This window comes from Protopterus annectens, chromosome 2.part0 (genome assembly GCF_019279795.1).
Source record: "Protopterus annectens isolate FY-2018-M chromosome 2.part0, PAN1.0, whole genome shotgun sequence".
NCBI lineage: Eukaryota > Metazoa > Chordata > Ceratodontiformes > Protopteridae > Protopterus > Protopterus annectens.
Window position 1 is genome coordinate 1014386023 of NC_056728.1, and position 26451 is coordinate 1014412473.

The window sequence follows — 26451 nt, forward strand, 5'->3', positions numbered from 1 at the left end:
ACTACTCAAGCCCCAGCACCTTAGCCCAAAGATTCCTGGAAATTATAAACTCAAATGCTATGGAACAACTAGTCACCACTCCCACAAGAGGGGACAACATACTAGACCTGATCATTACCAACATGGGGACTCTATGCTCCACACCAGAAATATATCCCTCATTGGTAAGATCAGACCATAAATTAATTTCACTGGATGTCCACATCCCGACCCCATCCCCAGCCCAGAAAACCACAGTGAAAAACTTCTCAAAAGCGAACTTCTCACTTCTCAAACCGAAGTGGAATCCTTCAAGGCCCCTGGGCCAGTGGAAACTACAGCCCAAACTGCAGAATCTTATATAAATGCATTCTACGGACATCTCCAGGAATGCATGGATCATGCTATCCCAAACAAAACCAAGACCCAATCATCCAAAGGCAGGCGTCCAGTCTGGTGGACCCCTGCCCTAAATAAACTGTACAACAGAAGGAGGAAGCTACTACATGATAGAGCAAAATCCCTAATAGGGAAGGCATCTCTGATCAGTACTAGCAAAAAATTACGATCCCTCATAAAATCCTCCAAGGCCAGCTTCGAGAGAAAAATTGCACAGGACACCAAAGACAATCATAAGGCTTTTTCAGTTATGTTAGAAACCTGGGATGCAACTCCCAGACTTGTTCTGAGTTGATTCTAAACGACAAAAAATACACTGAACCCACAGACATCGCCAATATCCTGGCAGACAGGTTCAGTGCAAACTTCTCCCTCCCCCAAAAGAGCAAGTATCTATCCCGGCAGAGGGCTGCCTCCCAAACATCTCAGATGCTCAGGTGAAGGCTGCCCTCTCCAAAGCAAAAAACACTGCTTCCATGGGACCAGATGGCGTCCCAGGTTGCGTCCTACATGAACTACAAGAGGAACTAATCCCTCAAATAAAACAGCTATACAATCTCAGCCTCACTACAGGATATGTGCCCACAGAATGGCATACAGCAACAGTGGTCCCACTCCACAAAGGTGGAGCCTCTATGGACCCTGGAAACTATCGCCCCATAAGCCTGACTAGCTTAGTTTGCAAGGCTATGGAGAGGATCATCATGGAGCTCATAAACAAAGACATTGGGGACCTACAGACACTAGATCCTACCCAGTTTGGCTTTGTCAAGGGCAGATCCTGCCTTTTGAACCTGGTTGACTTCTTTGAAACAGTCTACAGCAAATGTTCTCATAAGACTATAACACCAACAAATAGTAGTCTTAGTCGCCAAGGATGATGAATAAAATTCTTTTATTGTTCCAAACAAAAGTGAGCGCTTTCGTCTACCTCTGTAGACTTCATCAGACAAATGAGAACTGGCACCATACTGTATTTATAGGACACTTAATTATCTCAATAAAACAATTAATACATTAAATTGAAAAATTGAGAAATTGTAAAATATCATCTATATCACATTAATCAATTAAAACCACACAGTGGAAAAAATAATAAACAATATCTAACTTATTAAAAAACTTCTATGTATGTTTTACCAATTTGTTATATGTACATAAACTACTACAGTTTTATACTTTTAACATAGCTTATAGCTGACAACTAAAAACTTGTATTATTAATGTTTTTAATTTATATTTCTATTCATTTTTATTTTTATTTTCATCATTATGATACCTTGAAAATTATAATTAAAAACGAAATAAAAATAAAAATGAAACCATAATAAAAATAATATAATTTATAGAAATGTTAAAATTGATATTTAAAAATAAATTTATACTTTCCCTGCTCTATCAACCAAAATGGCTTTGATACTAATATATTCATTTAAGCCAGGGGAAATGTTAGCCTTCAGCCTCAACTGCCAACTCACTTCCCTATATAACAAAAGATTTTTCAAATCACCTCCCTTGTAGTCATTTTTCACCAGGTCTATAATGCCAAACTTAAAACCTTTAAAAGAACTACACACTGTGGAATGTTTGTACAGAGCACTTGTATCTTTTTTAACTCTAATGTCATTTGTATGCTCATAAATCCTGTCCTTTAGTGCCCTTTCAGTTTTTCCCACATAAAAGGATGAACATTGTGTACAAATGGCTAAATATACCAACATCTTTGTATAACAATTACCCTTACAAAAATGTACTATACTACCCAACCCATTATTTAATTGTACAGTTTCATTTTTATAAATATGGGTACATTGTCCACATCTACCACAGGCATGGGTAGCCCTTTTAACATTTCCACAGTTAATGTCCCTTTCAAAGGTTCTTTTAAAGTTAATGCCTATTTTATAAGTGAAATAGGGTCTATTACCCACCGCTTCATGTACCTCCTTATTGGTCTTAAGTATTGACCAATTAGTTTCTAAAATTTTAGTGAATTCTTTGGTGAAAACATTAAATTCAGTTATACAAGTTCCTTGGTAATTTATTTTTTCTTTGTCCAATTCCTCTGTTTTATTTAATGTTTTACCCAATAAAGACTTGACTTTTGTACCCCATCCATTGTACACTTCTTCTAAAATACCACCAACCAAAACTTTTGGATAACCCCTCTCAATGAATTTTTCACCTAAAAAGACAAACTCTTCATAAAGGTCCTTGAAATCAGAGGTCATCCGTGCTACCCTTACAGCCTGCCCTTTAATAAGGCTTCTTTTTTGATGAAAGGGGTGATGACTATCAAAGTGTAGATAACCATTGCACCATGTCTCCTTGCGAAAAATCCTAGATTTAAAGCCCAGCCCTACTTTACTAACTGTGAGGTCAAGAAAATCAATACTGTTAAGCCCAACAGTATGGGTAAATGACAAAAAATTAGTTGTTTTGTTAATATAAGTCATGAATTCCTCTAGTTGTTCCTGTGTACCTTCCCATAGAACAAAAATGTCGTCCAAAAACCTATAATAACACTTCATAAATTTGAAATGTGTACTATTAAATATATGTCTCTCTTCCCATTCTAACATCACAAGGTTGGCATAAATGGGGGCACAAGCTGCCCCCATAGCCACTCCGCTTACCTGTTGAAAGTATTCACCCTGGAAGCCTATATAATTGTTGTCTAGAACAACTTCCATCAATTCCAAAACAAACTGTTTCTGATCTAAGGGCACTTCCAGATGTTTATGTATACTATCTTCAAAAAATTCAAATCCTATTAGTCTTGGGATACAGGTAAACAAATCTTTTACATCTATGGTTAAAAAGATGCAATTTTCAGACCACATATCGTTATTAATTTTACCTAGAAAATCCCAAGAATCTTTAAGTATATGATTTGTCTTAGTTACAATACTCTTAATAGTTCTGTCTATGTACACTGCTAAAGGATGTGTTTTTGAATGTTTTGCAGAAACAATTGGTCTGAAAGGTGGTTCCACAATAGATTTGTGGACTTTGGGTACTCCAAAAAACTGTGAAATAGTAGGGTTGGGTTGATTTAAAAAATTATATATAGTCTTATCTATTCTGTTTTCTAACAAATATTCATACAAGAGAGAATCAATTCTACTATAAGCTATTTGTATCTCATTATAGGATACCGAGGCATAAGTGTTGGTATCTAACAATATGTTAGTAAGAAGATTGTTGTATTCTTCTCGATTAAATAAAACAACACCCCCTCCCTTGTCGGGCTTCATAATTCTGATATCATTCTGTTTTTTAAAAACCAGTAATAATTTTTCTTCATCTCTGCTTATATTGTGGTAAAATCCATCCTTTCTATTTTTTTTGTAAGCTTCATAAATTTCATTTGTGACAATGTTTTCAAAGGTCAATATAGATGGATGAAGTGGGGGATTATATGTACTACTCCTAACCAATTCTCTATTTAATGTAGAACCTCCACTACCTGATTTTTTATGTAAAAATTTGAGATTTAATTTCCTAAGGTATGTCTTAAGTTCTATCAAAATGTTTGCTAAATCTCCTAACTGAGATTTTACAAATTTAAAGCCTTTGGAAAGTAGATTGAAATGTTCAATACCTAAAACAATTGGTGTATAGTTGAAAATCTTGAAACCCTTGTACTCAAAAATAATGTTATTAACATCAGATGTAATGAGATTTATCTGCCCTTCCTTCTCACATCTTTCCAGCCATAGCTGTTCCCATCCAAATCTCCTGGGGGGTCTAAATTGGTTAGAAGGCTGGCCTTGCTTGCTAAACCTTCTGATCTCCTGGGGCCTAAAAAAATGTCATTATTTTCTGAAAAGGAATCAAGTTCATCCATACCCCTATTCACGTTCCCATTCCCCAAACTATGTACATTTCTAACTTGGTGGTTTATCTTAGGTGAAACAATGGGTTCATAGGTATCATGATGTTTATATTGAGTCTGTATTTTATTTTTATCCTTCAGATTGTTAACAAAAGGCCCTGGATACATTTTATCCTTTCTATATTGTTCCCTGTCCCTAAAAAACTTATTTTGTTTTCTAGTAAACACTTTGTTAACCCTACTAACCGTTCTATCCAAGGCCCTATTGTAAAGGGACTTATATTCATCAAATAACAAATCACTACAAATGTCTAAATTTAATTTGTTTATATCTGTAAGTAAACTGTTCAACATTACTTCATTATATTTAATCAACTTTTTAATTAACCCTAACCCACATTCATTAAAAAATTCATGAAAATCTTTCAAGACTACATTTGTATAAGTTATACCAAAAGGGTACTTAAACATTCTAAGTCCAAAAGGGACTATTTTATGACTAACACAACAAAGCAAGTAACGGTTATCTAATTGTAAACATTTATACTTGTACAACTTTTTTTCAAAAGAAAAAATCATGTCCCTTAAAGTAGGAGAAGCAGTTCCGTTTACATTATAACCATTGACATCACTTTCTTGATGTTTCGCTAAAGATGACAAATTGAAATCAAATTTACTGTTTAAAACATCGTTAAAACTGAGAATATCAGCATTACCCAAAGGTACATTAGGCAAATTGTCCGACACTTGTGGAATAGCGTTGACCCCTTTAAAACTAGCGTCAGCTTGTGCTAGTGAAACAGTACCTTTTTCTTTTAAATTAGGGTGCTGCACCAAAGGTTCCTTCTGCCTCGCACCAAATCGCTGGACTTCTCCTCGACGATGTGGGGAAAGAGCAGTTCCTATGTAGCCGTTATCCCTTACAGTTCCTACGGCTTTCACCTTAGCTCCACCATAGCTCTGATTCTGTGAGCGTGGAGATGACGTGGAAAAAGTCGACAAAGGCCAATCTTGTTGCTTTTGTGATGCGAGGGCTCCCTCTGCTGGCTCAGTTTGACTAAGCAAGTCAATCAGCCTGGTGAGATCCCCTCTCAACGTAGCCAGTTCCTCTCGTACCTTTACCACTTCTTGTTGCGTTTTTATTAAACTGCCCGGACTGGGCGTTTTATCTTGAACCAAAATAGTAGAGTCACTGGAAGACCTTTCCAAGACTGTGGTGCCAAAAGTACAATTTTCTTGTCAAGGGATGTTGAAGTTTTATACTTTTAACATAGCTTATAGCTAACAACTAAAAACTTGTATTATTAATGTTTTTAATTTATATTTCTATTCATTTTTATTTTTATTTTCATCATTATGATACCTTGAAAATTATAATTAAAAACGAAATAAAAATAAAAATGAAACCATCAAGGTATCATAATGATGAAAATAAAAATAAAAATGAATAGAAATATAAATTAAAAACAATAATACAAGTTTTTAGTTGTTAGCTATAAGCTATGTTAAAAGTATAAAACTGTAGTAGTTTATGTACATATAACAAATTGGTAAAACATACATAGAAGTTTTTTAATAAGTTAGATATTGTTTATTATTTTTTTCACTGTGTGGTTTTAATTGATTAATGTGATATAGATGATATTTTACAATTTCTCAATTTTTCAAGTTAATGTACTAATTGTTTTATTGAGATAATTAAGTGTCCTATAAATACAGTATGGTGCCAGTTCTCATTTGTCTGATGAAGTCTACAGAGGTAGACGAAAGCGCTCACTTTTGTGTGGAACAATAAAAGAATTTCTTTGAAACAGTCACCAAAGCCATAGATGAAGGGAAGGTAGTCCACACAGCCTATCTGGACCTTGCAAAGGCACAATACCCCACTCGGGCATCATAGATAAGCTATCCAGCTTAAATATAAACCCCTATGTCACAAGATGGGTCGCAAACTGGCTCAAAGACAGAACCCACAGAGTGAGAGTTGCTGGAGCCATGTCAGACTCGAGACCGGTCACAAGTGGCATCCCACAGGGTTCTGTCCTGGGACCACTCTTGTTCGGTATATACTTTTCCGAGGTACAGGCAAATGTGGGAGGACTATGGCTCACCAAGTTCGCAGAAAACTGCAAACTGGGCGCCATAATCAACTCTCCAGCTGACACAAACATCCTTCAAAAAGGTCTCACAGAGACAGATAACTGGTGCCAGCACCATGGTTTAAAGCTAAATGCCAAAAAATGTATAGTCATACCCTTTGGCAAAAACAATGTGCCCACAAATTACCACATAGGCGGAAACCCATTAAGTACAGAGAAAGTTATTAGGGACCTGGGGACCCAAGTTGATAGCAATCTCTCCTTTGAAAACCACATTGCCAAAGTGGTTAGAAAGACCTTCTACATAGCCCACCTCATCACGAAGGGTTTCACATCTAGATCAAGAGAGGTAATCGTGCCTTTATTCATCCCTCATCAGGCCCATCATAGAATACAATGCCCCTTTTGGGATGTACCTTACCCGATACCTGCAGCAATTAGAAAGACCCCAAAAGTATCTCACCAAGAGGATCAAGGGTCTCAAACAGATGCCATATGCTGCTTGGTTAAAAAAACTCCAGCTCTACTCAGTTGCATACCGCCTACTTCGAGGCGATCTATGCCTGACATACAAAGCTATGTCAAATCCAAAATTAAAGGACATGCTCCACCTCAGTAAATCTAAATCCCTTAGAGCCACAAGCTCGAGGGACTTGAACCTCAGCACAGAAATAAATAGAACTTGCTGGAGGGACAGGTTCATAACTCAGAGGCTCCCTTCGCTCTGGAATAGAATTCCAGTTCATGTGAGGCAGAGCACCTCACTGAATCTCTTCAAGAAGAATCTCGATAAGTGGATGGGGGATCGTAGGTTTGTCCCAGGGATTACTCCCGTGTCACTATTAGACAGAGGCACAGTAAACTAAACCTTAAAAAGGGCACAGTATACTCAAATCAAGGGGTGGCGTAAGCCATACAGAATCGGGCTAGGCTTATAATTGCCCCAGGGCAGATAGCCTAGTATGAACCTATGAACCTATGAACCTATGAAATATGTTTACTTGTTAACTGCATTTTTTATTGCTACTCAGAAGAGTAATGTATGTGCCCCAGTATTAGTGTGTGTGTGTGTGTGTGTGTGTGTGTGTGTGTGTGTGTGTGTGTGTGTGTGTGTGTGTGTGTGTGTGTGGAGATAAAAATCAGCAATACTTTTTACATACATACCCACACCCACTCTCTGTACGGCTTCGGGGGAAAGGGAGGAATTCAATTTTATCTGCTAACACACACACACACACACACACACACACACACACACACACACACACACACACACACACACACACACACACACACACACACACACACACACACACACACACACACACACACACACACACGCACACAGATAGGGAGAGCATGTAGACTCCATAGAGCAAACAACTCAGCATTGTGAGAAGGCAGTTATCCTCACTGCACCACAGTGGCAATGAGCAGTTGCTTTCACACATCCTCTTCCTGCCAAACCACGAAAGACAGACACCTTTCATGTGTAAGGTGTACTTGGGATGGTAAGTAAAATAAAATATGGACAGCTTGTTACTGTTAAATATACTGCAACCACTCCTCCCACCCAAACACATACAAGCATAATGCACGCCTGTTGACGTTTGTGCTAGAGAGTGAAATAAATTATAGCCAGCTTGTTACTCTTACGCTGTAAAACACACATGCTTAAGCCACAGCAATACTAGTTTTACACTTATTTTAACAAACAGCAACACCTTGTGCAACACTGGTACTGCCACACCAGAACAGTGACTATTGTTTAGCAGTTAACAGCAGTGGCTGCTGTTTATCAGATGTTAAACAACAGCAGGGCTAAGTTGCTTTTATTTACCTCATTGAGGAGTAATGCATACCTGTCACTGTCCCCGATTTCACAGACTGTCCCTAATTTTGCTCTGTCCCTCGTAAAAAAGTTGGATTTGCTGGAAAATCATTCTAGATTAATGACAGTAAATAAACCCAGACATCAGGGTTTCATACTTATTGTCTAAAAGTGCATGCTGATTTAAAATGTGTTACTTTATTATCTTTTTAAATGAATTAGACTAATACTTAAAACAAATTCTTAATGTTGAGTCTTTATTCTGCTATTATGTTTGCTTTCCCCAGAATTCTTGAGCAAAGACATTGAGAGTTATAATAACTGGTGTTCTATCAGTATTTATAAAACTCCTTGAAAGAGAAAAACATCTCCAAAGATTGGAAGCATCAGCTCTTCTTAAACTCCAAAGTAAGCACTGAGATTAGTCATGCTGGACTGCTGATCTCTAGTCTTTATTTTGCTTATGTTCATTCACTAATTATCAGCTTTATCGTAACAGGGTCATATTGCGGCCCTGTTTCAGTTAAAGAGCATAATGAATACATTTTTTCTCCTCATTTTTCCCCAACCAGCAGCAGCTTTTATGGAGCCTCAACACAGTCAAGGAGGGCTAAAGGGACCCCCCCCAGCAGCCATGGGTACAACAGATACCTAAAGCTGGCTATGATGTTAGTTTTAGTCAAGAGAATGTCTACCAACAGGATTTAACTAAGCCAAAGGCAGTATGTCAGTGGTAAAATGTTTAATGACATTGTCAAATCTGTTACTTGACAAAACACTTACTATAACCAGAAATATCTTTGAATTTTAAAGATGGTATAAATCAGAGTTATGATTACCTACCTTTTTTAGTAAATACACAAGATTTTTGTACTAGCTTTTGTTGGTTTGATAAATGTTACAAAAAATGAAAGAAAAAAGATAACTTGCTGCAACTGAGAGTTCCCCAGTACTAGGGGCCACCAGCGACCACAGGGTACACTGGTCCCTAAAGCAAGTTACGTGAATAACTCACTTTACATCAGTAGCAAAAGATATGATTTTCTCCACTAAAGCAATTCGAAAATATCTGTGTTTTAACAGGTCTATGTCTTTAGGACGTATTACCTAAGTATACATAAAATTCTCATTTCAGAAACATTAGGCAGGCATACTGATAAAAATCGTCAAGCACTACTTCAAAAGTGTCAAACACCAGTTGTAGGAATACTGTGATCTGCAGTTGTGGGTATCTGGCAAATGCAATGGATGGACAGACATTAACTCTTCTGGAAGCATGCATTTAGTTACGCTGGTATGAAAACAAAACATTATGAGCACCATTATCCCTATGTCTAATAAAGAATAGCTAATTAGATCATGCCCAGCTTTTTGGAAAGAACACTTTTCACATCTTTTGCCAACACATTTCATTGTGAATTCCCTTGACCAGCACAACAATTTAAGTATTACTACAACATTATCAAAACAGTACTGTTTACCTCTGACACTGTGCAGTTGAGCTGGAAAATTTGACCCTCTCCTTCGACTTGGCGGACACACAATTTGCAGACAAGCTCCGATGTAGCCATGCTGAATCGCTCCAGTGTGAAAGTACAGTGTAAGTGTCGCTGACATCCACTCCAGATGTGGTAGAAGGAAATTTCCTTAATAAAAGTTCACATAAAAATAGATTTAGAAAGGAGTTAAGAGCATCACTTTCACTGATGGTTTTAGCTGTTTGTTTAAGGGAAAAAAACTGTATGTACCAAAAATATGCACTTAGAATTCTGCACCAACTTCTTAAGTCTCCCAGTTCTGTGTTACAGCTGGCATGTGTCCTTGCAAATACTTTCAACTTGAAGCTTACTTACCAAGTCCAATATTAGTCACCTTCAAGTGGACAGAACACATAGCTGTTCTGGTGAAGCAAAAATTTAATGCTGGAGCCTCAGCTATCGTCTATGTACACTACATCAGTGACTCCTTGCATCAGTAGGCAGACAAATAGACAGCAATGTCTGGTTCAGACAACAGAAATGTCTTCACATTTTCTCAATTTATTGTTGGAGTTTAGTGGCTACTTTTGCCAGGATTTCTAGTGCTGTCCTTAAGCCACCCACTATAACTTAATCACTTCTCTTGTGTCCGGCAGCTGGCAGCCTTACAAGCTACGCAACAAACACTGAATAATCTACTTGTTTTTGACAACACAATTGGTGCTTATCTGTTTAAGTAGCATTGACTGCTGTCATCCAGGATGTGGTGGAAAAGAGAACTGAGGACCAGGCTATGCCTTCTATTTAACAAACAGATAAAAAAGGTGCTTCATATTTCCAACATTCTTTCAGTCATTTTTTCTCCAATACCTAGTTCACCCTTTTGGTGGTCAAGATAAGCTGAAGGTAATCCTGGCACTCAATGGGTGTAAGGTGGAAAAACACTCCTTAATGGAACACCTGACTTTCGCAGGTCTTACACATACATGTATGCACACGCTCTGCATGCACAAGTATGGACATTTTAGAAGTTTGCCAGCTCACCTGCTGGCATGTCTTTGGGATGTGAAACTGAAGATCCTACAGAAATCAAACATGGATGTAGGGCAGCAAACAGACTTCACAGTCCATGCACTGAATGAGAAGACAAAGCTAATACTAACCACTGACTTTTTTTGTGTGTCTGTGAAGAAGTGAGACCAGTCTTCAGGCCTGCTAGCATTAACATATGACATGTACTTCTACCTCATCACCGTAATTTTTCATTTTTGTATTCAGTCTTATTTACTTTGAAATTGTGCTGTCTTAAATTGCTTAATAGTTATACAAGTCTTGTATCATGCTCTTTTGTGCCACAACTATGAGAATATCATTTAAGTTTACAATACCCTCCAATCCTTCAGCTATCTCAACATCATTTATCATGGATACCTCTGGTACTGATGAAATACCAAATGGAAGGATATGGCAAATATATGTTCATAATAGTGTATAAGATGCACATATTTTGGAACTTGCAACTTTGATCTTTATAAACCAAAAATTTAAGGTTGGCATCAAATTCTGAAAATAAATTTGTATTTGGCATTATTGAAACCACTTCTTCCAATAGGAAGCAAAAGGTAGTGTGCTCTTTTGATCATTTTACTCAGATCTTGCAGATCAATACAAATATAGTTCTTATCTTTTTTAAAAACACTAATCACACCATTCAACTACCTTGTTGGCACTAATTGTTTCTTAACAATATCTGGGCTTTTCATTCTCTTCAGCTCAAGTTCAGCTTTAGTTCTTAAAGAGTTACTCAGAGTGTACGAATAGCATACCACAACATCAAGATTCACTTTTATAGCACATTTGTCAGACAAATGACCTAAGCCTGTAAACAAATCAACATAGTTATGCAGAACACCACTGCTACGGCTCTGTAAAGAATCTGAATACTTCTGGGGGTTTATGAAAGTTGACGTGCATTGTTTGGTTTTACATTGTGACTTTGCTTTACCATTCTCAAGCCCTCAAAAGCCATACAATCCAAAACATGAGGATAATTCAATTTTTCAAGTGCAACTATTTGAAAAAAAGATTTATATCTGTATTTTAATGTCATACTTTGGCAGTTTCAGAAGCAGTTGCGATACTGGGGCTAACAGTATGTGTACATTTTCCTGTGCCTACTTTAAAATCTACTTCACTAGCCTACAGTGCATCCTCCCAACAGTCTGTTGTGCAGCCTTATCTCAATGCTTATGTACACTTCTAGCTTCACTATATCAACTCTTTTCATTTCAGTAATGCTGATAAACAGCTAATATTCATACTTTCATTTGGAAACATGAATATTCTTTAGAACAGATTTATTATTTTAAATATATTTGCAAATGCCCTTTTCCAGTACACATTTTGTATGAATGTGTAAATACTGGGCATGGCTTTTTCCCAGTATTTACTTGCAAGCTTGAATTGCAATGGTGTAAGCACTTCTCTGTTCTCCATCTTGGATACTTTCTGTTACAGTACCTTGACTCATGGTTTTGTTTTTCAGTCCAGGCACTGTTAGAACAAATCCTGACTTTCTTTCTCATTGTTGCCTGTTTATTTCTCTTACTGTTGCACATGCTTTTTTCTCTGATAATTCTTTTAACGGTGCATTATTTATGTCACTTGCTTTACACATCAACAACTATTGATGATGTCAGGTATATTTCTTTTAAAGTGCTCCTCCTTTTTTAAAATTTCTTCTACCATAAATCATTCATTTGCATGGATCAACAACATGTTTTCTTACTGCTTTTATACACCTTTCCAAACTGTTCATTTCCTAGTACAGATTCTGCAGGACTGATTACAAGCTAGACATAAGTTCCTCTCATAATTAAAGCCAAGCATGCTGCAGTCATGAAGTAAATGATACTTCTTTTCTGTCCTCCAACTTGAATCTTTTTTGTTATAGTAGATCACCTCTTGCCTTTCTTTTTAAAATCCGCCATGTTGTAACATTTCCAAACGTTATCATTTATTTCTGACTAATTAATTGACTCATTTCATTTCACTCATGCTGCTTTCTTCACATAATTATTTAACTGTGTACTGGTAATTCCAATTGCTACATACACATCCATAGCATGTAACAAGTCAAGTCTGTTTTTCTTAAAAATGTTTCTCATGTTCCGTTCTTATACTGCAGAGTATTCTATCTCTTATTAAAGAATCAGACAAACCATTGTATTTGCACTCTTTGTCTCTGCTCTCCTATTCAGTAGCATAAGCATCTGTTTTTTTTTTTTCTCTAGGATCTTTCATTGTTAAATAACAAATGTCTAACAAATTGCAAATTCTTTCTGGAAGTAAATTCTGGATTTGCCTTCCCATACTGTTATGCTGTCTTTCTCTTTGTCAGGGACAGTAATAGAATTAAAGACCATTGTGTTACAGATTGCACCTTTTCAGCCTTGCTTATTTTTACCCACTTGCTTAAACAGATACATTTCTGGACTGAACACTTCCAGGTCTTAGTACAATTTCCATGCTGCATAAAGCCCCAGGAGTTTGCAGATAAGCCATACTTTTCTTTGTGAAATATGCTGCCATACTTCCAAACACATAAGTTCCTACAAGCAAAATATTTATTTAGTTTTGCAGATACAGTTATTTGATTCTTGTGGGTATTTTTCGACTTCTGAGCATCATGTAATACTTGGCTTATGAGAAAATAAGACAGAGACACAAGATATGAACTATAGCCTTCATAAGTTGTTCACTCAAACTGCACCAAGGTTCAAACTGCCAGATACATCTAAATAAATCAACTACTAAAACTAAACTAACAAAACAGAATGACAACATACTTCCACTCATGAAGTTTATTCTCCTGAGAAGATTCCTACTACATAACATGCAACACTTTATGGTTAAGTCATTAGTATTAAAGCTATTTAACCCAAATATAATATTGTAGGAATGGTGCATAATGTAGAAGGGAGCCACCCATATCAAGTTGCTGTTGGGGCAGTAAGTTGGTTCTGAAAGACTATTGAAGGAGGGAGCAACAAAGATAAGAATCTAAGTTGTGGAACAATACCTATACATGGATCCTGATAACACAGTGTTTTAAAGAAAGACTTTCACATATCCTATAATGCAAAGCATCATGAGCAATGCATGTAGACAACAATAAAATAATTCAGACCAGTTCAGCTTCTTGACAATTACATGATAGCAAAAAATAGTACAGTTGTGTACACTTACCAAAAATGTAGATGTTCGAGTGTACTCACTGTTGCAGTCATCACATTTGGATTATCTGCTTGCAGTAGCCCTCAATCAGCCTGATTAACAAAGTCTTGGGTCCTGCATCAGTTACTGCCTCTTCTTCCATGACATCAGGTCATCAGGGGTATAAAACATGCAGCCAATGCCATTACATCAGTTTTTCTTGCCCCAGATGTCAGGTGTCCCCCTAATGGGAAGAAATTAAATATATAAATATACAAGGACATACCTCCAACAAAAAAGCAAATACACCAAAAAGCTTTTAAGCATAGAAAAGGAAAGTAGAGGTATAGCCAAAAGAAGTCAGGGGGTTGGAGGGAGTGTAACCAGGACTGCAACAGTGAATACACTCGGACATCTACATTCATGCTAAGTGTACACAACTGTACTATGTTCTTCATGTTTCACTGTTGCAGTCATCACATTTGGGTAGATTCCCAAAGCTAAGGTTGGGAGGAGGAATTTAGATAGCATTAGGACCAGCTAGAAGGCCCTGCAAGACTGCAGTGGCAAAGCCAGCTCTGGATTTAGAGAAAATTGGCAAATGATAATGCTTGGTGAAAGTACGTACAGAACTCCCAAGTAGCAGCTTCTAGGATGTCTCTGGTAGGGACGCCTCTGAGAAAGGCTGTAGAGGTAGATGCAGCCCTGGTTGCGTGGGGTCTGATCCCCTGTGGGATAGGTTTTCCATGGTGCTTATAGCAGAAATTAATGCAATGGCCTATCCCTTTAGAAATGGTTTGCTTTGAAATAGCCTTCCCCTCTGCCCCTGCAGCAACGGCCACCAGCAGTTGTTCAGATTTCCTTTGAAGTTTAGTCCTGTCCAAGTAGGATCTAAGTTGTCTGTGCACATCTATGGAGTGCATTTTTCATTCCCCTTTATTCTGTGGATTAGGAAAGAAGCTTGGCAAATGAATGGACTGATTAAGAGCCACTCAGGATACCACCTTGGGCGTGAAGGATGGATTGGTTTTGAGGGACACCCTGTCTGCATGAAAGATGATGAAAGGCTCCACTACCATAAGGGCCTGTAATTCAGATACCTTTATTGCTGAAGTGATTGCTAAAAGGAAAGCTGTTTTCCAAGAAAGAAATTTTAAATCTGCAGTAGCAGCTGGCTCGAAAGGAGGAAGAGTGAGTTTTTCCAATACAAAATTAAGGTCCCAGACTGGGGTTGGAGATCTCCTGGGTGGTCTTAAATTTTTGGCCCCTCTGAGGAACTGCTTGAGCAGTGGATGAGAGAAGAGGGGAACTTCTGTGTTACAATGAGCTGAAATGGCTCAGGCATGAATTTTGATGGATGAAAAAGACAGGCCCTTGTGAAGCATCTCAGTTAAGTATTGTAAAATCTGAGGTAAAGTGGGCGCTGATGTGCTCATCCCTTGAGATTGGTTGCAGGCACAGAATCTTTTACATTTTTCAGCATAAGATTTTCTAGTACTAGGCCTCCTTGCCTCTAAAATGATATCCATCACTGGTTTACTGAGGGATGGTAAAGGAGAGATTAGGTAATTAGCCAGGCTGCTAGGTTCAGTGTTTGAAGCTGAGGGTGCAGAATCTGGTTCTCCTGCTGAGACAACAGGGAAGGAGTCTGAGGCAGGTGCCATGGGGCCAACCATGACACACTGCACAAGAGGGGGTACCAGTATTGGCATGGCCATTCTAGTGTGATCAAAATCATCCTTGGTTTGTCCTGTTTAATCTTTAGTAGTACTTTGGAGAGCAGAGGCAGAGGAAGGAAGGCATAAACTGATAGGTTTTTCCAGTTGAAGGACATAGCATCCACTTTCCAAGCTTGTTTGTGGGGAGTCCTTGTGCAAAATTTGTCCAATTGATATTTCTGGGGGGAGGCAAACAGGTCTATATCTGGGCTGCCCCATTTGCTTGTCAACATGTTGAAAATCCTTGGTTCCAGTTTCCACTCATGTGGGTCCATGAGGTTCCTCCTAGTCCATCTGCCAGTGTATTTAATTTCCCTGGCAGGATTTGAGCTTGTAGATGCACTTGGTAGGTCAAGGCTGTGTTCCACAATGCCATGGCTAGTTTGCAGAGAGGGTAAGAATGTGTACCCCCCTGCTTGCTTATGTACCACATAAAAGTGGTGTTGTCCATCTTTACCATTAGTTGTCCTGGAAGAATGTGGTCCTTGAAGGCTGTCAGAGCATTCTGTACAGCTAACATTTCTTTTTGATTGATATGCAGGTGCATTTGACTTGGGTTCCATTTGCCCTGAATGCACTTCCCTGCCAGGTGAGCCCCCCATGCATAGTCTGATGCGTCTGTTGTTAGGGTTTGGGCGGCAGGGGGTAGACTGAATGGTAGTCCCACTAGAGGAACTCTAGGCACAGGCAAGGTATGATAGGAATCATTGCTTCTAGATCCTTTGAATGTTGACACCATAGGCTTTTTAGATACCACTGTAGTTTCCTCATATGCGGTCTTGCATATGGAATTAGAAGAATGCAGGAGGCCATGAACCCCAAGGCTTGCAGTATTTGCCTTGCAGATAGCAGGGTTTTTGTGGCCACTTGTTTGAAGTAGGTTGTCAAATTAATTTGTTTCTCTGGCATAAGGAAAGCCATCTGGGAAGTTGTATTCAAGCTTTCTCCCAGGAATATAATTTATTGACAGGGTACCAGGTGTGATTTCTTTTCATTTATGGTGTACCCCAGACAAGTTAGCACCCTTTGTACAAAGGCCAGATGATTCAAAAGTATGTCCTGGCTTTCTGTCTGAATTAGACAATTGTCCAGGTATGGATAAATTTGAATATTTCTTTGCCTGCAAAATGCAATAACTGGAGCTAGGCACAGTAGATAAGCAAAGGGCAGTGCAGAGAACTGATACTACGTGTAGCCTGCTTTGAAGTGTAGGTATCTTCTGCAAGATTCCCTGATTGGGATGTGCAGGTATGCTTCTTTTAAATCTAGTTTTGCCAACCAAGCATCTTTGCCTAGCATAGGAACAACTGCTGAAGAGTCAGCATCTTGAATTTTGGAATCACCAAAAAGGTGTTTAGAGTAGACAGGTCCAGGATAGGATGCCATGAATTGTCTTTTCTGTGTACCAGGAAACGTCTTGAGTAGAAACCTTTCCCATTTCCTCTTCTGGTACCAACTGAATAGCCCCCATGCTTAAGAGAGAAAGTACTTGCTTTTGGGCCTCTGTCCACTAATTTGGGGGTAGATCTGGCCACCCACTTGGTGTTGGCAATGTGTGGAAGTTAAATCTGTATCCCTGGGACACTATATTTAAAACCCATTTGTCCTGGGTAATGAGTTCCCAGTTCTTTGCATGAAGAACAATCTTTCTCCCAAAAGGGGCAGTCAGTTGAGAAGTGCTTGGAAATTTAAAAAATAAGTCATTGAGACAGTTTACCATAGGGGGAGTTTTATTACTCCCAGATTTGGAAGTGGAGCCCCCACTGTTTAGTCCTGTGTGTACCCTGGGACTGCAGCCTGGAAGCTCTGCTGGATCTGGGTTTGGACTGAGGTGGTCTGGAAGAGACAGGAAAGGACCAGTTCTTGGAAGGCCAATGCCTACTAAATCTTGAAGGTTGTACTTGTAAAAAATCTTTAACAGTTTCCATAGATTTAGCTTTTTCTTCCATCTTTTTAAGAACTTCTTCTGCCTTGTTGCCAAACAGGTGGTCCTGGTTTAAGGGACCATCCAGTAATTTTGCTTTAACATGATCTGGTAGGGATTTCTCCTTAAGCCAAGCATACCTTCTTAGTACAGACCCAGTTACAGCAGCCCTGCAAGATGCCTCTAGAAAATCAAAACCACATTGCAAATTATGTTTTCCAACTTGTTCAGCTGAATGCAGTAAATCCTGTAAATCCTTATTTTCAGCACAATCAGGAATCAACATAATTTTTTTTTAAGCAATCCAATAATATGCTGCTGACACTTTAACATATGAAACTGGCAGTTTAAGGTCCTAATGGCCAGAGTTGCAGAAGTGTATACCTTCTTACCCCATCTATCCAGCACCCTGGAGTCTCTATTAGAGGGGGTAGGATTTTTGGCAGTGGTTGCTTTAATGCCCTTGGGCCTCTGTGAAATGGTCTTAGGATCCGCAGTAGGATTCTTAAAAAGGAACTTGTGAGAATCAGGGACCCTGTAATATCTATCAGGTTTTCTGGGAGCAGGAGGTAGAGAGTCAGGTGCCAAGCTGGATTCTGCAAATGCATCACCTATGTCTCGTACAGGAGGTATGCCTAAAGGCCTGTGCTGGGGCAGGAGTAAGAAATCCCTCAGCCTCTTTTTAAAATCAGAGAAATCCTGACTTTCCCAATGAAAATGCTCCCTGAGAGTATGCAAGGTTTCACCAAAAGAGAAATCCTCTGGGGGGAAAGCAGAGGAACTAGAGTTCTCAGCATCAGACTCCTCATAGGTAGAGAAGGGTAAATCCTGGTCATCAGAGGAAACAGAAAATTCAGAATCCTGGTCAGAAATACCATAAACAAACTCAGTCCTAGGTCTCAGAGGGGGAAGGCTGGCTTTCCTTGATTAAAGTAATAAGGTCTTCAGCCATTCTTAGCATTTCTTTTTTAGGCATAGAGGCCTGTCCATGTGGTCTGGGCACCAGTTTTCTAGGCAAGGGTCGAGATTTAAGCCTTGAAGAAGAAGATGGCATTGGTTTAATATGCAAGTCAGTAGGCCTGAATACACCCTCAGAAGCCGGTGCCTGCACAGCGGCTCTGGACCCATCCAAGGTAGAGACATCCGCAGGTTCCACAGTTGAAGCATCTCGCAGCATACCGGACTCCAAATGGGTCTCAGTAGAGGCCTACAAATCAGAAGTAGCAGGTATCAGGGGCTGAGAAAGCGCCTCACTGAGTACCAGCGAACTGGTGACTGGCTTAGGAGAAGCGTCGTTGGCAGCTTTGGACCTAGGTGGCCTGTCTCTGTCTTTATCTTTGCATATTTTCGCAATGTCAGTAGTCGGACGGCTGACCGAAGACATATCAGGATATTTGAACTGATCACCAAAATATTTAGAAGCGTAAATATACCAATGACAGACAGTTTATGGTTTAAATAAGGCACAAAACCGACAGCAAGGTACGTCGTGGTCAGGGCCTAGGCAAGGACTACAGTACGAATGAAAATCTTTACCACGGCAAGAAAGACTGGGGTAATGGCATCGGCTGCATGTTTTATACCTCTGACGACCTGACGTCATGGAAGAAGAGACAGCAACTGATGCAGGACCCAAGACTTTGTTAATCAGGCTGACTGAGGGCTACTGAAAGCAGATAATCCAAATGTGATGGCTGCAACAGTGAAACACGAAGAACATCACTGAATGAAATCTCTCTTGCTCTGTCGATCTACCTTTGTTTTCTTGGTATTAACCAGGTAAACCCACCCAGGCACATGTGCCTCTTTTCTAGGTTATCCTGGGAGCATTTTCTGCTTTAGTAACTAGCACAGAGTCACAAAGCAGAAACTCTGGGAATCAAACTGATGACTAAAGAATTAAGCTAATTAGTAGGTCATTGCCTACATCTTCTGTATTAAACTGCCGAACAAGCACATACATTTCACTCTTGCTTTAGGATAAGTAGCTTACCACAGCCGAATCCTCTATCTTTCTCTTCTGGAATATTAATAAGTTGTTATGTTGATTCTATGGCCCACCCTTATGTAAGGCTTAAATTGTGCAAGCTTCTTATTACCAATGACTGACTACAAAATCAAGGGAACCTGAACAGGTAAAACCACGTACAATTCAAGTACATCAATAAAAAGTCTAAAACAGCTATTCAAGGTATGAGGAAAGCAAAAACTCAGCAGTGATGATACCTGTGATGCCCGTGCACCGGCCCAGCAATCAAGGAACCTCAATCCTCACCACTAACACCAGTGAGGGGCATCCATACAGGGAAACGATAATAAATACACACATAGTATAGTACAATTTCCCTTAAGAGCACACAGAGATCACAGTCAGTCTGGGGCTGGTTTCTCCCTTTCTCTCCAGGTCCCCAATAAGACTCCCCACTGGCACAGCTATAGGGTCCAGATCTCAGCCTAGTGGGCAAGCTAAAACCTCCAGCACCCTCTCTGTCCAACCAGTGCCTTGTGTCCCTGCCAAGTAGCTGACACACACACACACTTTGAGATAAGAGTTTATACAACCACACAGACACTCCTGGGGAAGGCTGGCACATGTTCTCCAGATGTGCTCCTTTTACCCAAGACTATACAGTAGAAATCACTGCCACCACACAGGTAATATTTATCAGCTATTCAAAGGCCCTTATGAAAGGGTGTCCAATTACACTGTGAAATATTATTATCCAAATGGTAAGTGCAACCAGTCAAGACTTAGTTGGAGTGACTTGGCATAGTATCACTATATACATGCAATGTACTCGTAGGGCTTAAATTATCTCTACACAAAACAGCCACAGTTGAAATGTTTAAAAATATTTAATAATAAATACAAAAAACACAAGACAATACATCTTACTACACAGTGCTAGTCAAGAGTTCAGAGATCACAGATAAATACTTAAAATAACACAGTAGAAAAGTTCTGACATCACAGAAAAACAAGCTAGTCTAATCTTCCTATTTCTTAACTATATCTAAGAGAAAACACAGTTCTAAAATCCTACTTACATACAGACACAGGCAGAGAGGTGAGTTGGATGTTCTCAAGACAAATGCCCTAATGCTCTCATTCTTTCTGTCCTTAAATTGATATCACAGTACCACTGATTCATTTCAGATTACATCATTTCTTTCTGGTTCCCAGGCTAATAGACTCTCAGAGGATTATAGTCCTTTTGATCTTGCACCTGATCAGGAACCAGAGCAATAAAAGAAATTATACATGCAAATTCTAGCCCTTAACTCTGGCCTCAAAACAATAGGCAGAATGCCTTTATCTAGACATCTCGGCTCCGAGTTTTGACATCAAATAACTGACTTATCAGCTTTGTTACAGCAGAGTGCACTATTGTTACAATTCTGCAGTTCCACATTTAATACCATATTTTCCCATTTAAGAGAACAAGCCTATGGCTTATATTAATATTTACAAAGGACAGAATTATCTGCAAAATTCTATTGGGCTAGACTGGCAGCCTTCACCTATCATCACACCCCCCCCCCTGCTGGGGAACTCAAGCTAGTTTTTCAAGTGACCCTTGAGAAACATTGCTTGAGAGGGTTAGTCTATCTGAGTATACATTACCCCATTCCCTGTCTTAAGAGCCCATCTGCGTTGACATTGCTAATCCTGCTGCAGTGCTGCAGTGACATATCATATGCTTGCAATCCTAGCCTCCATCTTAGCAACTTGGCATTTTGCTGGTTGGCTCTGTGTAACCATGTTAGGGGATTGTGATCTGTCACTACAGTGAATTTTCTTCCATACTGATAAGGCTGAAGTTTCTGCAGTGCCCACACTATGGCTAGACATTCCTTTTCTACAGCTGCATAGCATTCCTCCCTGTGTTGGAGCCTATGACTGAGATAAACCACTGAGTGCTCTTCTCCCTCTGAAGAAATCTGGCTAAGTACAGCCCCCACCCCATGGTTCAAAGCATCCACATGCACAACAAATTCTTTGCTGTAATATGGACTGGCTAACACATGTGGTCCCCCCAAAGCCTACTGAAGCTCCTGGAATGCCTGCTCACATGCTGGGGTCCACACTATCTTATCTGGCCTGTTCTTCCTTGTCAGGTCTGTGAGGGGAGCAGCTATGGTACAGTAACTGGGGATGAACGTTCTGTAGCATCCTGCTATTCCTAAGAATGCCCTCACTTGCTTTTTGGTAACAGGTGCTGGCCATGCCTAAATGGCTTCTACTTTGGCAGGTTCTGGTCTGATCTTACCACACCCCACTCTATGTCCCAGGTAGGAGACCTCTACCATACCCACCTGACATTTGCTGGGCTTAATGGTCAACCCTGCCCTCTGTAGTCTGCCCAGCACCTCCCTGACATGCTGAAAGTGCTCTTGCCAGGAATGGCTGTAGATGGCAATATCATCTAGGTAAGCAAGGGCAAATCCTCTTGCTCCTGCTAGGATACAATCTACCAGCCTCTGGAAAGCCACTGGGGCATTTTTCATCCCAAAGGGCATATTTGTGAACTCATACAAGTCAAAAGGAGTCACAAAGGCTGACCTCCATAGCACTGGGAGTCAAGGGCACCTGCCAGTAACCCTTGGTAAGATCAGTTGTTGTAAGATACTTAGCCCCCACCCAGCTGCTCTAGGGAATCATCTGTCCTGGCATAGGGTAAGCATCTGACTCTGTGTGATTATTTCATTTCCTGTAGTCCACACAGAACCTGGTGTTGCCATCCTTCTTTGGCACCAGCACCACTGGGGAGGCCCAGGAACTGTTGGACTCTTGAATCACCCCTGGTTCCAACATCTCCTGTATCTCCTCACTTTTGACTCTCTCAGGCACCCTATAAGGGACCTGCCTAATAGGCCTTTGGGGTCCTGTGTCCACCTGGTGCTGCATCAGGTGAGTGCACCCTGGTTTCCCAGTGAACGTGTCCCCAAACCCCTGTATTGCTCGGATTTCTTGAACTTGGGTAGGAGATAGCTGCTGGGACATTGCTACCCCTTCCACTGAGGTGTCAGCCCGAGCCTCACTGAGGAGATCAGTCACCTGATCTCCTTCAGCCTCCTCCTGCAATCCACTGCAAATGCTCAGCACAAGGACCTCTCTGTCATGGCAAGGCTTCCTCATGTTAACATGGTACAGTTTGTGCCCCTGCCTCCTGCCTAGCATTTCCACCATGTAGTTAACATCACTTACCTTTCTTACCACCCTGTAGGGTCCCTCCCAAGCTGCTTGCAACTTGTTGTGTCTGACAGGAATGAGAACCATTACCTGCTACCCCACAGCATACTCTTTAGTTCAAGCATTCCTGTAATACCACACCTTTTTCTGTTGTTGGGCTTCTGGCAGGTTCTCCTGGGCCAAGCCCATGATTTCCCTGAGCCTTGTCCAGAGGTTTAGGACATATGCCACATCAGACTCCTTGTGAAGTTCACACTCACCATCCCACTCATCTCAAATTAAATCTAGAGGTCACCTCACCCTATGCCCATATAGCAACTCAAAGGGTGAAAAACCTGAGGATTCCTGGGGAACCTCTCTGTAAGCAAACAACAGATGGGGCAAATATTTGTCCCACTCCCTCTTAAACTGGTCTTCAACTGCCCTGGGGATGGTAGGGGGGGTCTTCATGTGCTTCACCCCACAGTAGTTCCACAGACAAGCCAGCAGGTCTGACGTGAAATTGGCACCTTTGTCAGTCAGTATTTCTTTTGGGAAACCTACCCTGCTGAAAATCTCTAACAAAGCATTTGTCACCTTTTCTGCCTCAATGAAGGACAGAGACACTGCCTCAGGGTATCATGTAACATAATCCACTATCAGTAGGATATACTTTTTCCCTGTGGAACTTGGGGTACTCAAAGGCCCCACAATATCCATAGCTACCCTCTGAAATGGCTCCTCAATCACAGGCAAAGGAATCAAAGGAGCTTTCACCTTGTCTCCTGCCCTGCCTACCTTTTGGCACTGCTCACAGGTCCTGCAGTACCCTGTTACATCTCTTTAAATTCCACTCCAATAGAAGTTCTGCATAACATGTCTCTTTGTAGTTTTATGCCCATATGACCTGCAAAGGGAATATCATGGGCTATGGCTAGAAGTGCCAGATGGTAAGCTCCAGGCACCACCAACTGATGTACCCTCTCACCTTCTAGCCCTCCCTCAGGGGTCCACTCTCTATACAGTAACCCTTTGTCCCAGTATACAGAATCCCCCTTCCCTTGAGAATCAGGTGCCCCACTAGCTACCTGCCTCAGACCTTGCAATGTAGGGTCTGAGAGATGAGCCTGTCTCAACTCTCTCTCTTTGTAAACCTTCCCAGCTCCCCTTCCACAGGAAGTCTGACATCTTCTGACAGTGGTGCCTCACTGTTAGAATGGGTACTACTACTCACTTCTACCTTTGCAGTCACTCTGTCAAAGGGAACAGCAGTACCCACAAGCAGCTGTGACTCACCTTCATTCTCACTGCTACAGAGTAGCTCCCTCCCTGAAGTAACCACCTCACCAGTCCTGGCTGCAAGTATGCAGTCTGTCTGGGTCTCTCCCAGGCTACCAGACCCATATGCTTGTCTCCTAGTCTGACTGTGTGTAACTGCATAAGCACATGGTACTGCCTTATCTAAATCCTTCCCTATCAGGGCATCTGCAGGATGGTAGTTTGGTAACCCTGTTGTCTCAAGACAACCTATTATTGGCATTTTTGTCTTTCCCACTTTCTTGCTCTCTCACCTTTTGTTCCCCGCCTTGCCTCCATGGACATCGGTATGCCACATGGCCCCAGTCGTTGCATTCAAAACATTTAACCCTAGGTCCTGGATGTATTTCTGGACTAGTGGCTTACTCTGCTAGTGGCAGATTCTGTTAGGGCAGTCGGTGCTGCCCACCATGGGTTCCTTTAGACCCATGAGCAGTACTGGGGGTCCCTTTCCTGTACAGGGATGCCCTGCTTGCTAGGTAAAGGTCTCCCTTCTTCCCAAAATCATCTGAAGTAGCACACTGTCTCTCAGCCAACCAGATCCTCATGTCCTCAGGCAAAGTGCTAAAGGCATATTCCCTCACCAAAAGGTCTGCCAGCCCTTCAAAAGTGGTGACCTGACATCCACTCATCCACCTATGAAAATAAGTGCTCAGTTCAGCAACATATTAACACACACTTTCATCTGCCTTGCATCTATGCTCACGAAACGTTTTCCTATATGTTTCAGGTGTTAGCTTAAACAATTCTAACAAACAGTTCTTAACCATAGTATAATTAAAACAGCCAACGTCAGACATTTTAGACAACACAGTTACAGCTTTACCATGGAGTAAGGGGGTCAGGAACCGTACCCAGAGCCTTTAGGCAACATCATACTGTTTACATACCCTCTCAAACATATGAATGAAACTATCAAAATTATCCCCCTCTTTAAACTGCAGAAGAAATTTGCTGACCTTTTGTGCTTCTGGGGTCCAGTTACTCCCTTCCCATTACTTCCATGACTCTGGCGAAGAGTCAGCATTTCCTTCTCATGCTGCCTCTGTCTCTCCTTTTCCTCAACTTCCAGGCATAGCAGTTTCTCATTCTCCTCACTCTCTAGATGCTTCAGTCTCTCAGCTGCTTCTGTTTCCAAACGCCTGGCCTCCAAGTCAAGTCTCTTTAGCTCCAGATGGATTTTTAAGTCCTCTGCAGAAATGTTGATCTGTCCATTCTCTGAGGGTGGTACATCCCCACTACCAGTCTGATCGTCCTCCTGGTTGCTGTTTTCTGATGCAGCTGTGACCAAGGCTGCAATCAGGTCTGCCTTATTCAGGTTTCTATGCAACAGTCCCCTAGCCTGGCACATCTCAGCCATCTGGCTCCTTGTCAGCTTTCCATACTCCTCTGCTGACATGCTGCCTGCTCTCCCTAACTAACTAAGCTAACAAAAGAAATAAAACAATTGTGATCTGAACTCTGAGTATTCACTGAGTGGCTGATATAGAGAACAAAACACCTTCAGTGATCACTGTACACAAGCTACAGGAATTCACTCTACCCACACCACTACAACACAATTAGTATTTGCCAACCAATTAATATGTGGTGTGGATATCCCACCACTGCCAGCAATTAATATGTGATGCCCGTGCACTGGCCCAGCAATCAAGGAGCCTCAATCCATACTCCCTCATTTCCCTTAAGAGCCTCAATCCTTACTCCCTCATTTCCCTTAAGAGCACACAGAGATCACAGTCAGTCTGGGACGGGTTTCTCCCTTTCTCTCCAGGTCCCCAATAAGACTCCCCACTGGCACAGCTATAGGGTCCATATCTTAGCCTTGTGGGCAAGCTAAAACCTCCAGCACCCTCTCTGTCCAACCGGTCCTTTGTGTCCCTGCCCAAGTAGCTGACAAACACACACTTTGAAATAAGAGTTTATACAATCACACAGACACTCCTGGGGAAGGCTGGCACAGGTTTTCCAGCCATGCTCCTCTTACCCAGACTATGCAGTAGAAATCATTGCCAACACCCAGCTAATATTTATCAGCTACTCAAAGGCCCCTAAGAAAGGGTGTCCAATTATACTGTGCAATATTACTATCCAAATGGTATAAATGGTAAGTGCAACCAGTCAAGACTTATTTCGAGTGACTTGGTACAGTATCACTATACACATGCAATGTACTCTTAGAGCTTAAATTATCTCTACACAAAACAGCCACAGTTGAAAGGTTTAAAAATATTTAATAAATACAAAAAACACAAGACAATACTTCTTAGTACACAGTGCTAGTCAAGAGCTCCGACATCATGGATAAATACTTAAAATAATAAAGTAGAAAAGTTCTGACATCACAGAAAAACAAACTAATCTAATCTTCCTATTTCCTAGCTATATCTAAGAGAAAACACAGTTCTAAAATCATACTTACATACAGACACAGGCAGAGTGGTGAGTTGGATGTTCTCAAGGCAAATTCTCTAATGCTC

The 26451-nt window shown here is 40.6% G+C and overlaps 1 protein-coding gene across 3 annotated transcripts in view; it reads right to left on the reverse strand.

Annotated features, from left to right (window-relative positions):
- Positions 1-26451, reverse strand: part of UNC5C (unc-5 netrin receptor C) — a 1141364-nt gene that overhangs the window by 41270 nt on the left and 1073643 nt on the right. For all 3 annotated transcript variants that reach the window (XM_044061271.1, XM_044061273.1, XM_044061270.1), the window contains one exon: positions 9628-9792. In XM_044061271.1, coding sequence (XP_043917206.1) covers positions 9628-9792 — 165 coding nt within the window. The remainder of the gene's footprint in view (positions 1-9627; positions 9793-26451) is intronic.